We start from the raw sequence: 17,014 nt of genomic DNA, 5'->3' as shown, positions 1-17,014 counted from the left end.
CTGCTGGTATTGCATTGGAGGACATCTGTAAGGCAGAGGTGTAGAAGACGCTGCATTCCTTCTTTAAATACTTTAATTGTGGTATGAGAATGAGATCCAAAACGTGCTGGCACATAACCGGTTTGCATATGGTGAGGCTTATTCTTCAGCATTGAATCTTTCGTAGATTCACATGCTTGAATTTTTCTGAATTGTAAGGATTGAAGTCCTTGGTGATCCTTGTTAACACAGTAGTGTATGTAACACTCACTGGCATTTCAAAAAGGCTTAGGCTATATATACTTTGTCCACCTCATTATGGGCGTTGGACCCCCCCAAACCCTGCTGAATCCGTTGAATAACACAGACCTCTACTCCCTCCAGAGGTTTCAGATGTCGGTTTGTTTCACTGCATGTCTAGTGTGAGGGAATCCTCAGGAGCTCTGCACCAGTAGTCAGTTCTTTTGATATGTTTGCTTTGGTTCGATTTCCACAGATTCCAAAGACCTTATGCTATACACAAACCTTCCCTTTTCTGACATGACACCCGTTCAAAAGACAGAGAAATCCGCAGAAAAGGCTCGGTTCAAGACATGCAGTGCCCGTGGAAAGAAAAAGATTTACAAGGAGGTAGCATAAATAGCGTGTATATCCTGCATTCATCCAAACGGTTACACAACTTGAGATTTGCCTTCCTTTTCCCTAGTTAGTCTTTGAAGACCAAGGATAGGAGTTTGGAGCTGGCACTTTTGAAAAAGATGTAGCATTCTGCACAGTCCAGTCCAATTTCCCAGAAGAAGAAAAACAACAATTTTATGCCGCCTACAGAGAAGTCTTCTCCTCCAACTTGTAATGTGTAGGAGCGATCTCATGAGCTTGCTATTAGGGTTCAGTCTTTTCATTCATTTTCTTGAGGCTGAAGGCACATCTGTTCTTGCGCAGCTATCAACAGTTCATACTGCTGCAATTCCAAAGCAGCACACTCTCAAGACCGATAAGAAACCTGGTTCCACACAACCCACAAGAATTCCAGTCAAAAAAATTAAAGCAGCACCTTCTACATTCTTATCAGCTGTAAAAATGCCTTTGTCAGCAATCACTGAGCAACCCTCAGTTCCCCTCTCGTCGACTATGACTGAATCGACTGTCTTCTTGTCAGCTGTCTGCTGTGGGCCACTTTTTCTGCTTCAGCTCTTGTGCCTGCTTTGGCAGTTCCTGCTCCATTAGTTTACTCGCCTTTGCCAGTTTCACACCTCTACTCTCTTCTGTTCCACAGTAGATGGCAGTTCCATTTACAGTTACAGCGCAACCGAGGGTGCCCTTTTCAGTTCTCAATAGCATCCTAGCTGCCAAATTTAATATAACAAAGGTTTTTGGTTCTGTTGTTAACAGTGGCCTCTTTGTTTGCAAAAATATCTCCTGCTTGGCTTATTTTGGCTGTTACATCTACTATGCCTCCAAATGTTTCTCCAGTTAGGATACCACTTCAGCATACTGATAACCTGTTTCAGTGCACTTATTCTGGGTACTGATGGGAGAAAGAGGAGGAGAAGGCGGACCTGGGCCTACGTGAGCATAGACCGTATTAAGAGCATAGTCCTTTCGTGAGGAAGATAGTGGCATACAAGAAGATGAATTGAAGACTCACCTATGTTGAAAGTACATTAACATTGATGACAACTTGGTTCACCTTATTCGCAGTCTCGGAGACTTAATATGATTCAAGACATATATCTGAGCTTTCCTTCTTACGTGCCCTCCCTATTCGTTAATATGCCAATAGTGTCTCCTATGTTTCACCCTTTTGTACCTATGGCTCCTGAGCCAAGTACACAGCCGTTTGTTCTTCCACCTCAACCACTCCTTCACCTCCATCATTTATAGGAAGATGACGATGGTCAAAACGACAATCAGTATAATGGTGGGTGTACAGATGATGATAGTGAAGCATACAATGTGGGATTTTCTACTGCATTACACATTATTTACATGCTCCAGTGGATTTCTGCTTGCATGATATTCACACCTAAGTGTTCACACCTAAATCAGCATCTATAACATTTCAAAGAAATGTTTCTCTTGACCTCATATGGAGCCTTCTAGATTCCCTCAACTTCTGCTTGTAGTATACCATTGATGACAATTTCATAGTGGGTGCCCTGTTTGATGAGGCCTTGCTGAATATACTGATATGGAGGACCGAAGAGGCTTAAAGTGTAAATGAATTACTCACTCTGGTACTTACTTAACCATACAGCTTTGGCCTCTGAGCTGCTGGACTCTTCATGTGAACTATACTCCATGTTAGGAAATGGCATGCTTATGACTGACGAGGCTAAAGCAGAGAAAACACTCAAGACTGAACTAAACACTCTAGAAATCAAACTTTGACCTTAGCTGTTCACTTTTTCCTACTTCTTGTTTTGTTCTTTGCAGATTGCATTGTTTGCAAACGATTGTCATGTGTATAGTCCTTACCTTTGGAGCCTGTCACTGAATGGATAGGATCATTTCTACTCGACTTCCTCATTTTGAATTTGAATTTAATTCAGGGACCAGAGTCCTTTTGCAGAAAGCTGGTGGTTCACAATAGACGTTAACAAAGTGAGAATTTAGTGTTCGAGTGGCATTCAATCAAGAGAATGGGGACAAAAGAAAGAGTAATGAATATTCAAGAGCAGCTCCTGTCGGTGTACAAATACTACCTTGATACTCTGATCCACTCATACATATCTCTCTAGATACCTAATGATTGTATAACATTTAATTTCTCATTTGTGTAGAGAACCGCCTAGTTAGGTGGTGTTCATGATCCTGGGTTGTGGCAGGGTATGTAAAAGATCAGTTGATCTTGCTGTGCAAACGAGCAAGATTGTCTCGATTGGCTATTTTTGTCAGGCTTTTTTCTGGGAGCATATGGAGAAACTAGACCTGAACAATCACACCAAAAGACGCAGCCTAAAAAAGGACCGTGCTTTAGCCAACTGGTGGAAGCACTGTCACTAAAATCAGAATTTAGAGACGAGCGGTCCATGCTGTCAGATTTTATTGGCAAATCCTAGAGGGGATAACTTTAATTACTGCCCAGCAGGTAGACGTCAAAATTGCAGTGCTCCTTCCTTAATCACTACCAAATATCAAGTATAAAAATATGAATGAGTTCAATGATAAGTTAGCACACTAAAATCTTTGCTTATTGTTCCTCTTGTATTCCATTGTTCTGTGCAAAGTAATATTTATACAGTAAGTTATAATGCTCTCATAAAAATCAGTTTCTCTAGGTCTCTGCTTCTTTTTGTGTGAGGTAGACCATTTTAAATGAGATTTGATAAAACGTGTTTTGTGATTTCGAGGATGAAGATGTTATTTCCTCAAGTTATGGTTTAGTTTTCTTGATTTTAGTATAGCTTGCTCTTCATCCCTGTAAGGAGCGTCTAAATCAGCTGCTTCTTCTCATAGTATCTTTGTTTTAAATGTTTTGTTGGCATGACCTTACTTTAGGCGTTGCTATAGACTAATATGAATAATAAGTATAATAGTCTACTGAGAGTAGAGGAATCGTTCGCTACGTGGTGGTATTCATTGACCTCATTTGGTCTTTTTAACCTGCTGTCAAATATGCTCTTACTGTACTTAATAGATTCTTGAAGTATACTGTAATTTGCCGAATACCAAATCTATTTTTCCACTACTTCTCAATCCTAGCTCGGACCCCACCACGGAAGACTGATCCATTTCCTGCCCCAGTGAATGATGGTGAGTTTGTATTTGTTATATTTCAAATGATTGATTTGTTGGAGGGTGGGGAGAGATAGCATCTATTGTTTCCATGATAGTTTGCAGTATTCCACACACACACACAACTCTACTGCACCTCTTATTCCCAGAGTTGCAATGAAAATTCGCTTCCAGGCATTGACAAGCTTTTCTTCTTAAAATATGTGTGCTCCATTTTGGAATTATTTTAATATCTCGGTCGAATTGAGGTCTGTTTGCTGGTTTTATTACTTTGTTAATCGAGTCTGATACCTAGAGCAAAGTTCACTAGTCCTTTAGTTTTCCTAAATTTGAGTTAGAGACGTGTGATCTGGCCCAGGCAAGGGCTTGATTTTTTTGGGACCTTTAGTGCACAATATTGTGGAGCTGGATTGGAGTGCTACAGGGTTCAGCAAGGATGGCACATTGCATAGAATGGCTCTAGGCTGAGCTGATGGTGCCAAATGTAGCTGCTGGAGATGCTGACGTGGAGCCTTTTTTATTTTTTATTTCAAGGTGGTCCCCTAGGCTCCTGCAGCCAATGAATGACACTCCGTGTCAGGTATCTGAGAATCACAGACTAGCTAGGAATGGCTGTTTCTCATTTAGAATTGATTACACACAAGAGATTTCCCACAATTTAACATCTTTATGTTTGGGGGGGGGGGGGGGTTACCAGGAGTATAGGATACACTTTCCCTTGGTAATCATAACACAGAGGATAGGTATCCTATAGCCCTATCTTGAGCAGAAGGGTTAGGCAGTTATAATACAAATCCTAATTGTTTTCTTTTTAAGACTCTCACCCACGCTGTTAGTGGCATGCTTCTTCATCTGGTCTCATCCTGGTCCTTGAAAACCAGGGTGGGCTCAACCTTTATTTAGGGAGAACTTAACGATATTACCTGACGGGGTCTATTTATATAAAGTACCTTAGGAACAAGCAGTATCCCTTTATTTTTGTGTCCTAGCTACAGTTAAAAACGAATATTGATGTGTTTTGGGTACCTAATTCTACCTATACCCTACTCTTTTCTTGTCGACAAATTTCACCTGTGCTTGGACGGCCCCTAATGATCCTGAACTTTCGTCAGGACAGAAAACACCCTGTAAAACTTACTTTCAGTTAGTAGATGTCCTTTCTGTATCAATCAGACAAATACACAACAGTCAAACATGCAGGCCTACTTTCGGCAATGCAGGAAACACGTATTAGTGCCTGAAATGATAACCATAAGTTTTTTCTTCATTCAATGAATCAATTGAATCTTTATTTCGGTTTAGTTTAAACCATAAAAGATACACAGTAATGAGTAACACACCATAACGATAAAAAAATACGAAAGAATTATGCCTTTCGAATGTACCCCTTTAGACCATTTACATAAAAGAAAGGGAAAAAGAAAAAATTCACAATTTAAATACACAATTCTAAAAACAGAAGAGAATAAAAAGAACCCATCATCTGTTTGACAATTTTAAAATATCATAAATGAATAAATAAATGCTAGGCATAGTTAAGTTTAAAAAAGGCATTTGAGGAGTACGTAAATCAAATAACATTGCAAATAACCAAGGACTGCAGGTGAATGTCTATACATCTTTTAAGTGCAGCTTCCTGGTAGGAATCTAATCAAAAAGTGCAAATGCTTTAAGTGCAACAAATATAACTAATAGGACATTCCTCATAGTCGGTCATTGATTTATGAAGTGCAATTGCAAGGCTAATTGACAACATAATTCCAAATACACATGTACATAAGGTCACTAAAATTTCAAGCCTACCTTTACTCTTGATATACCCGCATCAAACATGTGTCTACTGACACTGAAAATTATTTCTTGAGAAGTGTCGGTTTTCAGTATTCTTTCTACCTAAAGACAGGACCTAATGTCCATATTTTGGCGAATGGGTTTGATCCATTTCTTCCTAGTTTTAGCATAAGCAGGGCAAAATAATATGTGTTGGTCATTTTCTCAAGTATCAGTTTGGCATAATACACAGCACTCACTATTGTTCTCCCCTTGTTTACGGACCCATTTCGATGTGTTCGAGTTGGTTTGCGGGACACCATATCGAAATTTCATGTATAGTGATTTTGCTAACTGTGGCTGCACTTCATCCAGAAATGGCTCAAAATTCGAAGTTGACTTCATAAGAAGAAACTGAATTGTTAGTGATAACAATAGTAGAATTATGAGACACACTATTTTGGATGTACGCCCAAAAGGTGGATTTTAATATTTTCTTAGAAGCCACTGTCAGTTGAGCGGGTTCTTCCCAAAACTGCTTTAGCCCTAGTTTACAAAACCAACAAAAAACATGCTTGAGCCACTGGAGACTCGTACTTTGATCAAACCTTAGAAATTCTTCTAGGCGATCTTTATAGTGGTCAAGTTCTGTTGTAGACCACAGTCGCACCCAAAACAATAATGGTCACAGTATGGCTTGATGATCTATACGTTTAGTGTTTAAGTCCATAACAATAGGAATTTGAGGTGTGCGCACCGGGAGACATAATAGCTTCCTGAAAAATGTATTTTCTCTTGCCGCAAAGGTATTCTTGCAAGAGGGCCTCCAGAATTCCACCCCATAAAGGGATACCGATTGTGCCCTGTACTTGTATACCTCAAGGGCAGGGGATACTGCCTTAGAAGTACTATCCTCGTGTTTCTTTACTATTGGTAGGGAATTTTGGAGCAAGTCTTGCTTTTCTCCAACAGCGGTTTCCAGGTCATTTTGCTATCCAAGGTTATGCCTAACTAATTAAAATGCTGCACATATTCTAGCTTCTGATTTTTAACCCTTAAATTCTTTTAAAAAGATGTATGTGGGTTAACTACCATGTATTTTGCTAGAATTTATTTCTAGGCCCTTAGTATCACAGTTTGTGCTGAAAGAATCTATTAGACATTGTAAACCTTTTGGGGTTTGAAATATTAAAATAGTGTCATCTGCGAATAAAAGGGCTGGTACTGGCTTCATTCATTATGCTTGTACTCCATCCTTTTAACGGAAACGCATTGTTCAGACACAGCACACGTGCATGCAGAGTAATATATAATGACAAACCCTGTATGTGCTTTACATTTTTGGAGTCATTTGATTTTGGAGCCACCACGTGGGTGGTTTCAGTTTATCAGGTGGTATCCTATTTTCTGACCTGCCTGGCTCTACAGGCTCTGTCACAAGCAGTGAACCATGTTGTGATATCATCACTTTCTGTTTCTTTAGAGACAATCCCTTCGGGTATTTAAGTGTCTGAGTGTTTCTCCATAGTTACCAGAGATGGGTCCTAGTCATATCTCAGCTGTTTCTTTTTTCTATGCCAATGGTTTGGCCTCTAATGCTATCCTCTTGGCCAGTTTCTGAAGATCTGTGTTTTCAGGATCTACGTCTTCTGAGACCCTACTAGGAGTGCTCCCAGAGGTATTGCTTTCTAAGGGGACAGTATTGGAATCCGAGTCATCCTCATCCACTACTTGCTCTTCATCTGACTCCTCTTCTGCAGGGGGGGGGGGGTTGTTTCCTCTCCCATGGCTCTAGCATTTTCTGCACGCAATTTTTGCTGACTGGCTTTTGTGGGTTTAGATCCCATGGGGGGGAGGTTCCATGCTTTGTGCAGGGCCTTAAGACTTTCCAGGTTAAGGTTTTTATACATCCCAAGGTCGAGCTCCTGGGAAGTGCCTGGTACATCAGTTATGGTTTAAAGTGAGTTGGGACCATTTTAGACAGGTGACAAAACAAATGCTACAAACTTTCTAAACAAATGCTACATACAAAATCAACCATTTACACAAGACAACTGGTTTCAGTGGCACGCTAGCCTTTTAAAATATAATATATATATATATATATATATATATATATATATATATATATATATATATATATATATATATATATATATATATATTCCAAGTTCAAACGAAGCAGGGTCCTTCCTGAATCACTCCCAAAGTCAGGTGGCAGAGCCCCAGCGCCGGTAATCATTAATTATATAAACCAAAAAGGATCCAATGCGCACTCAGAGAGGGAAAGGTTTCACCAATTTATTTCAAGAATTATCGCTACGCGTTTCGACACCCGGCGGTGTCTTGATCACACGATATTTATATATATTTATATATATTTAAGGGGTCTCTCACTGTTCACATGTGGAATGTATCAGGTGCACTTTACACAGAATTACTTGATTTTTCTGTTTCCATTTAATGATAACATTTAATGATAACACCAGTATGATCAGAATGCTAATCTATAGCCTTCCAGGTCTGGCAAAACACTCTGACAGCGAGTTTGCAGACTCCCTTTAACAGCCAGTTGTAAGTACTTCCAAATAATGTTCGGCATTGGGAGATTTTAATGTTTGAGAGGAGCTGTCTTATTGAGTCCTGTGCGGTTCTTGGACTTTGTCAGCAGGTATTTGTTCCTACTAATGGGGAATGTCATAAAATTGATTTTTTTTTTCTACCAAAGACTTTCCTACTAATCTAAAACCTTTTCAGTGTCTGACCATGTAGCACAACTATCTTCCTTGTAAATCAAATCTGCCCAGTCTACTTCCAATACTATGCTTCGTATTACAACAAGCAAATGGAACTTACCAAGATTCTGGAGTCCACATTTGCAGATCTCCTAGTTTCCTCTTCTACGGTCATGAACAATAACCCTGAATTAATTTAGTTACTGGCTAACTTTAGCGTTCAATGGTGTGGCTCCCATGAAAACAGCAACCCTTCACCTAGTAAAATCTTCGACTCGATGGTATAATCAAACCCTAGCGAAGGAGAAATCAGTTTGAAAGTGATTACAATGCTTTTGGAGGCAAGACATCTCAGCCTTGCCCAAAAGTAAATACAACGTCACTATGTAATATTATGCTTCCCAAACATTGCAGGGTAAAATGCCTTCTTAAAATGTATTTTAAATTGTGTGAGTTTACAAATTCAAAATGAGCCACTATAAACACTCTCTGGAGTTGTGTGAATCCCTTTTACAATATTTTAAATCCATGATCCAAAATATTTTATACTTTTAGTCTACAGATTGTCTTGCCTACTACAGTTTCTTCGTCTTGGCATCAGCCCTCTGATTTTTTTTTACAGTACTTTGCTACTGTTTCAGCTGAGTGCACACTGTTTTGGTTAAATCTGTGCACTGTGGTTACCCAAATCTTCATTGTCCCGCTAGAAAATGTCTTCACTTCGCAGATTCAGAAATGCTTAATTCCCCGTTTCAGCAACTGTGATTCCTAAGGATTGGGGGAACATGCCCCTTTTGAAGAAGCTGGCTTCAGATGTACAAATCTTGACCAGTTACCAGCCCTGCTGGTTACTACCAGCTTTCTTTCACAAAGAAGGTGGTAAAGGCCCAAAGTTACGGTGTTCACCTCCTCCAATTCCTTTTTGGAAATTTCCCAGCCGGATTCTAGTCCAGCTCACAGTACAAAGGTGGCACCGCTATAGTCCAAGATGAGTTTCATAAGATTCTTGCACAGGGAGGGCAAGTTGCAGCCGTCATACTTGATCGGTCTGCTGCTTTTGAAACAGTATCCCATAAGATAGTGATCACTTGATTACATGCAACAAGCATCACAGACCTGGGTCTAGACTAGATTGCCTCCTTTTTTCCCCAACCTCAGCTGAAAGTGCTCCTAACCCCTGGGTCTCGTCTTCTATTTTCTCATCGTGTGGAGTTTTTCAAGGCTCTTCCTGGAGTGCCCTGGCCATGCTTATCATTTCTTATGGTCTGTTTACTATGCGTTACTGAGATGACATCTAACTAATCGGATTGGATGGGAGCTGTGAGGATGCTCAGCTGAAGTTCTATACTTTTGTCTCAAGTAGCTTTATGGATTAACAACAATTCCCAGAAGCTCAATGTAGTAAAAAACAGAGGTAGATGTCCTGGGCATTTCCTCAAACGATCTGGTTGTTTTCCTTGTGGCTGTAGTCTTTAGGATGTTGTGCACCAGCAAAAAACGTGGGAGTCTTATTTGATAATGAGCTTCCTTTTTAACGACAAGTTACCAATGTGGCTGCTACTTGCTTTTTCCACTTAAAACCTGAAAGAAAGTGTTTCCTTTTATCCCTCAGCAATGTCAGTTTTTTGTAATTAAGTCCATGGTAGGCGTCAGATGTTATTATGCAAATTGGGTCTTGCAGCTGTCACTGTTCATAATCTTCAGGTGGCGCAGAAAGCAACTGCAAAGCTGTTGCTCAAGCCTCGCTGCACAACTTCAATGTCCAGTAATCAAATAAAATTACATTGGCTTCCTATCATAAGTGACTCAGACTTTGTTTTAAAGCTCTGACTAACGCCCGCCTGCTGTCTTTTCAACTTATTTACCCATTTCAGTTCTACCCGCCATCCTCAGTTCAGCACTTTGGCATTCAGTCTAAAGGGAAGATGGAAACCTCCGGTTGACGCTTTGTCAGGAGGCAAGATAGAACTGTGCTTTGAGCTAGATATTGATGGATACTTCTCAAAACATTATTGGGAGGTTGATGGGAAGGCAGATTGTCACATAGGTCAGGCTTCCCTTAGGTTTCCTTTCTGTTAGGTAATCCCGTTACTACTTTCTAAATACACTAGATAGGGAACTAAGATACCTCTAAGAAACGTTCTTACCTGGATGGTGAAAGAATCTCAGGCACCACAACATAAACATATTGGGGGAAATATTGGAACAGTATTGTTCTAGTGGCGATGCAAGTCTATTAGCCAATTAAGTGACTTTCTTTGTAATTGCTGCATGTGACAGAGAAAACATCTTTCTCTCTTTTCTGGAGAAAGATGCAAAATAAGTAGTTATTTCTTAAACATTAAAAAGTGAGTATTCCACACTTCATGAAAATCGGATGCTTCCTATCTTTCACTGTCTATAAACACAACCTTCTTTTTTTAAAGGATCAATACAATAATAATTATTTTGCCATTGTTTATAACCAAGTTGTTCTGCCCTTTTCTTAGGTGTGTTAATTTTTTACATTTTGTTCATGGTTTACCTTCTTTCTTTTCTGAGTGCCATTTATCCCAATTACTACATATGTTTTTGTGTTTGAGCATGTTCTCCTTCAAACGGTACCAGGGTTCTGTTTTTGATCTCCTTTCCCCTTGCCAACCCCAACAACAAGATTGTGGCAGTAACAACACACATGATTTGTGTTTTTGTTTTGTCCATTTTTTCTAAATAAATGTGAATACAATTTAGTGCAAAATAAGCGTATTTCAGCAATAGTTTACATTTCCAAAATAGATACATCTTATCAACTTTCAATACTAGGTTGAAACTAATATTTCTCCCATTGTCAATTTTTCTTTTCTGCACAGTTTCTTCATGTTTGCAACTAATCAATGAAAAAAGTGGGCCAACAATAGGTGAGCGTAGAGAAGTCTTGATTTAAAAAAGTTAGATAAAATTCTTAATACAGTAAATAGTAGTTTATGGGAGAAATCACCTTCTCAGAATTCTCAAAATATAAAAAATGTCAATCTGAAAAAATGTTGTGTAAAATGTCTACGCCTGTATATGTAGGGCGTATATGAGATTGACCGGACCAGAACACATTTCATTGCTTGTCTGAGAATGTGATCACCCAGGATCAACATCACCATAATTTTTCGTTGTATACCCTCCACCCTTCATTATCATAATACAAAAATAATGTTGTCACCAAGGCAGAATGTACTGTCCAAATACTGAGAACAATTCCATATCACCAGTGTTGTACCTCTTTCGCACATCTCCAGATGTAAACGGTGTAGCACTGTTGCAGGGGTTCTGCTAAGTCACAGAACTATGCTTGGGACCATAGAATCTTAGTAGGCAGGGACTGAGTCATCCTACCACCTTAGTATCCATGAGCCTGGGACCAACTGGCTATAGTGTCTCGCGGTGACAGGACACACCCTTTCGCTCTCACACTTGTACTTGTCCACAATAAGATATGACAGAGACATTTATTTGAAATATCGTGCTCTAATATTTAGTATCCATGCCACAATACAATAAGTAAGTAGATGCCCAACACAAATACGGTCCGCATAGGAAGTAATCCATAAATCATAAAAGGAGCTGTCATGATATAAGACAGGGTAAACTAACCCCCCCCCCCTTTTTGCAGAAGCAAGGTGATTATTTATCTGAAAATCGCTGGGTGTTTGCAGGGGACCTCGTACCACAGATGAAAGTTCTACATCTCCGGTGTAGTCGCGATCTCCTCTCTGAAAATCTCTCTCCAAGTGTGTCTTTACATATTTCCAAAATCAACAGCTGCATTCATGTGTTTTGTCTAGGTGCTAGAGCCTGACCAAAGAAGAATAACAAGTGGCATTGTTGTTTGACCTGGTCTACGGTGTTCAGACTAAATCCCAGGAAAGAACAGAACGCAAAAACGACAGCAGGTTCTGTGTGAAAGTACATCGTGGCACAAAGCAAAATACGTTGGTACGGCAATGTGCGTAGATCAGAGAGCAGCCTGCAACTTGCTCATGCTAAAATAGGGAAAACGACAATGGGCCTGCACAGGACATATGACATCCTCCCCTTGGTCAGGATGGTAGCACCAAAGTGACAACACGAATCAGGATATAAGCAAATCCAAAGCGTTGGAAATAGAGTGCAGTCATTGTCTCATAGACAAAGGCCATATAAAAATAAAATATTGTAGTGCAACTATGAAATCAATCAAGTCATGTCGCCAGGGCCCACAGTGTGGGATGCCAAGTGCAAAGCCACCGATTCCAATAAGAAATCCGAACCTTCGGAGGTAAAAATATCAGCCATCCAATTGAGCAGATCAAAGGGAAAAAACGTGTTCTTCGGTGCCAGTTGTCAATAAAACCATCATGGAACAACCTGTATTGATTTTGATGAAACTGAGATCCAGAAGACGCTGTGCTGTTGCACGGGGACCATTTCTGGCCAATGGCTATAACGCCGGGTTATTAATGAGTCGCATGCCCAAGGAAAAGTCCGGGAAAGGGGCCACTAAGGAACGTATCAACAGTTCGAAATTGAAGGAAGCTTTAGGTGGCGTAGCCAGGCTGACATTCAGAGCCCCGTGAAAGGGGCACCGGATGCAATGAAACACAGGTGAAGAAAGCATAGCAGAAGGTTAAGCATAACTTGGCATCCAGAGCCACTACTCCAAAGATCCCTGGCATGCGCTACCGGTACAATCAATCAATCAAAAGATTGATTGAAGAGGCGCTGGGGGGGAGGGGGTGCTGCTACTGATCGAAGAGCCAGGTCTTGAGGAGTCTTCTGAACGCCAGTAGGTCTTGGGTCTGCCATTGGTTGGTGGGGAGGGTGTTCCAGGTCTTCGTGCCGAGGTAGGAGAAGGATCTGCGGCCGGCGGTCAGTCTTCGGATGCAAGGCACTGTGGCGAGGGCGAGGCTGGCGGAGAGGAGCTGGTGGGTGGGGGTGTAGAAGCGGAGTCGTCTGTTGAGGTATGCTGGGCCGGTGTTGTGGAGAGCTTTGTGCGCGTGGAGGAGGAGCTTGAAGATTACCTTCTTGTTGACAGGGAGCCAGTGCAGGTCTCTCAGGTGGGGTGTGATGTGGCTGCTGCTGGGGATGTCGAGGACCAGGCGTGCCGAGGCGTTCTGGATGCGTTGCAGCTGTTTCAGGAGCTTGGCCGACGTTCCTGCTTAGAGGGCATTTCCTTAGTTCAGCCTGGGTGACTGTTTTTCTCGTTTCGGTGGGGTTCCACTTGAAGATTCTGTGGAGCATTCGGAGGGTGTAGAAGCAGGATGAGGAGACGGCGTTGACCTGCTTAGTCGTGGAGAGGGTGGCGTCGAGTATGACCTCTAGGTTGCGTGTGTGGTCTGTGGGTGTCGGTGCTGTTCCCAGTGTTGGCCACCAGGAGTCTTCCCAGGGGGTGGGGCCGAGAATGAGGACCTCCGTCTTGTCTGAGTTCAGCTTCAGTCGGCTGTTCTTCATCCATTCGGTGACGTCCTTAATTACTTCGTGAAGGTTGGTTTTGGCGGTCTTTAGTGAGGGAGATGATCAGCTGGGTGTCGTAGACATAGGAGATGATGTTGAGGTCGTGCTGTCAGGCGATGTGGGCGATGGGTGCCATGTAGATGTTGAACAGCGTCTGGCTGATGGATGAGCCCTGGGGTACGCCGCAGATGATCTCAGTGGCCGTGGAGCGGAAGGGGAGGGGAGGCGGGCGCTCTGAGTTCTGTTCTGCCGGAGAGGAAGGATGTGGTCCAGTCCAGGGCCTTCTCTTGGATTCGGACGTCATGTAAGCGTGTTCGTAGTGTGTTGTGGCGGACCATGTCAAAGGCGGCTGACAGGTTCAGGAGGATGAGGGGCACTGTTTCTCCATTGTCAAGCAGGGTCCTGATGTCATCGGTGGCGGCGATGAGGGCGGTTTCGGTGCTGTGGTTGCTGTGGAAACCTGACTGGGATGGATCCAGGATGTTGTTCTCCTCCAGTTCGTGGGTCACTTGTTTGTTGACGATTTTCTCGGTGACCTTCGCCGGGAACGGAAGCAGGGAGATGGGTCGGAAGTTCTTGAGGTCCTTGGGGTCCGCTTTGGGTTTCTTGAGTAAGGCGTTGATCTCGGCATGCTTCCAGCTCTCCGGGAAGGTTGTTGTCTCGAAGGAGACCGCTGCAGCGATGCCTGCCCTGGAAGGACCACAAGGGGAGGATCCATTGCGGAATTGCAGAAACCGCACTAGAACGCCCAAAATCGAGACGGGCAGCAGTGAAAATCCACCGAACACGCTGGATAAAATAGAATGTATAAAAGCTGGTGTTACTCCAAAAATAATTTGAAAAGAAGTCACGAGGCCGGAGCCCACAAGTTTAAAGAAAGTGCGCTAGGACTATGGTATCAGAAGCATTAAATATTTGATGTATCAATTCACCGAAATGTAGGGGGTGATATGTGTTTAACAATTACTATATTTCACTGGAAGTTCTCGCCACCTGCACTTCGAAGGTTGCATTGAGAGCCATTTGTTGTTGAAACAACAACACTTGTAGTCTGCTTAGCTTATTGAAATCTGTTTTCAAAGTTGAAATGGAAGGACAATGACCTTGAACTATCAACACTCTTGTGCAGAGGGAAAAACAGGACATTGTTGCAACAAGTTTCTAACTGGGAAATGGACACCACATACAGGATTCCTGCCTGCAGACTGCAACAGTCCTTATTATTAATGACAAGATAGCTTCCATTTGAAAGAAATGTGAGAGTGGGAATAATAGCCAGAACAGGAGTTGCTTTAAAATAACAAGCAAAATTAGGAGCAGAGGGGGAGGAGCCAAGCTCGCGTCCGCGATGGCCGCGTTTTAGCTCGGCTCCGTTCGCTTTCCTGCCTGGAACGTCTATCCTGTGTCTTATCCTGCCCCGGGAAGTATTCTTTGGTAGACTATGGAACTAAGACATTTCGCTGGCACTTACCGTCTGATCCGTCTGTTCCTAGGTGCCGCGGATCCTGAGCTGCGCCCTTGTTCGCTTCGGGGCCTCCGGAGCGGGCGGGCCTGAAACTCCTCGGCGGCGCCCGGGCAGGGCGGAGCGCTGTAGCCGGCCCTTGGTGGAGGTGTGGGCTCGGTCGGAGAGGCCGATGTGCAATTAGACCGGTGACGGCTCTCCGGGCCTGGACCGGCGATCCTGCTGCCTGGTGTTGAGGCGCTGCCTTCCATGGACGGGGGTTGACCGTGTATGTGGCTCGTCTCCCCTTTGTTCTCCTGTCCGGCCATCTTGAGTCTCTCCGCCCGGACTCGGAGAACGGAGCCGGTGGCGTGGGGGAGCCGGCGACCCTCCTTATCCTGGTGGCCCGCCTTCCTGCCCTGGGGGTGCCTCTGCTTGTGGTCGGCTGTATCCTGTGTGACCCCGCTTGTGGCCGGACGGGGGTCGGGGATTGCCGCGGCCCCGCCGGGCTTTCAAGATGGCGGCCGGCTCCCTGTCTCTCAGCCTGGCCGAGACTGGCGACGCTGGTCCGTCGCATGGCTCGTTTGCTGAATACCGTAAAGGTGAGTCTACGCTTGGCGACATTCTCGCCGCCTTGCGCTCCTGGAGTGCTTCCGTGACCGCACCTATCGCTGGACTGGATGATGATCATTTTGCCGGGCCTGCTGGGCCCCCCCCGATGTGTGCGGCTTCATCGCTGCTGTGTGCTACTGGGACTTTCCTGGAGGTCGTGGACCCGGCGGCTGCCGCTTTTTTGGGTGTACGGATACCCGCTGCTCTCAATCATCATGTGATTTCTCCTGTGCTGGGGGTCCGCCGGCCGGGTCCCGTCCGGACCGGTCTCGTTGGATCCCCCATTCCTTTTTTGCCTCGAATGGCCGAACGAAGATCCTGTGGTTGCTCCGCCGAAACGGCTTTCCTCCTATTGTCGGCGGAACTGTGCCTGCATTACCTGCGGTGGTTACCGTCTTTTCCTGTTCATCTGGGTCGAAATCGATATGACTTGTGTGGATTGACGATTGGACTCCCTGCTATTCGCCTCTGGTTCCTCATGATCTGGTTCCTGGTGCGTTGGATGCCTACGGCTTTGGATAGACAAGGACAGGGTTGAGATGAACTTGCCTCGGTGGACTATTATTTTGCGGTATGGTCGGATGATCCGTTTGTGACTGTATGATTATGTTCGATTCTCCTTCATGTTCCTGGAAGTTTATCCTCGTAATTATTATCTTCCCGTGGGCACTGAGTGTGTTCGGACGGGGGGGTGGGAGCTGATGGTTTTGATTCTGTGGCTCCTCTCCCGTCGTTGTCTCCCTATTTCCCCTTCTTCTTTTTGTCTTTGTGGTTCTTTCTTTACTTTTAACTCTGCTATATTTCGGGTTTCTAGTTAGGGCGACAGGCACGCTGCTGGGGGGTAGGCCATAGCCTTCTGCAGGGGTGCAGGGTGGGGTGTGCGGGGTGGGGGGGGGTCTGTCCTTTTGGTTTTTTTCCCCTCTTTTCCCCCTTTTTTTGGTTCTATGGCTCTTATGTATCCCTTTTTTCGGGACGCGATGTCTGCATGTGGGCCCCCTGGGGTGTTTTTTGCTAGCATGGGCCTTCTGGTCTCCCTGCCGTCACGGTTTACTACGCATCTATTACTCCTGTTACCACTGGTTCCCTGTGCCGGTCTATTTTTGAGTGCTTTGTTAGCCATGGGGCGCATGCGTGATGCCGCGTTCTTTCTTCTCCCCTTTTTCCCTATGTCCTTTTCCTTTTTCCCTTCCCCCCTTTTTTCTTCCCTCCCCTGGGTTGTTGTAGCAGAGGGCTCTTTGTTTTGTAAGCCTATTTTCCGTTCTCTGTATCATTGTGT

At 43.6% G+C, this 17,014-nt stretch overlaps 1 protein-coding gene across 7 annotated transcripts in view; it reads left to right on the top strand.

Annotated features, from left to right (window-relative positions):
* Positions 1-17,014, top strand: part of KATNB1 (katanin regulatory subunit B1) — a 637,584-nt gene that overhangs the window by 380,623 nt on the left and 239,947 nt on the right. For 4 of the 7 annotated variants that reach the window (XM_078671470.1, XM_078671466.1, XM_078671468.1 and 1 more), the window contains exons 15-16: positions 3,685-3,735; positions 11,072-11,119. In XM_078671470.1, coding sequence (XP_078527596.1) covers positions 3,685-3,735; positions 11,072-11,119 — 99 coding nt within the window. The remainder of the gene's footprint in view (positions 1-3,684; positions 3,736-11,071; positions 11,120-17,014) is intronic. The other 3 variants (XM_078671472.1, XM_078671471.1, XM_078671467.1) reach the window with 1 other exon arrangement.

The sequence above is a fragment of the Lissotriton helveticus genome, chromosome 12 (genome assembly GCF_964261635.1).
Source record: "Lissotriton helveticus chromosome 12, aLisHel1.1, whole genome shotgun sequence".
Lineage (NCBI taxonomy): Eukaryota > Metazoa > Chordata > Amphibia > Caudata > Salamandridae > Lissotriton > Lissotriton helveticus.
The sequence above is the reverse complement of the archived record's forward strand: the minus strand, read 5'-3'. Positions and strand labels throughout refer to the sequence as shown.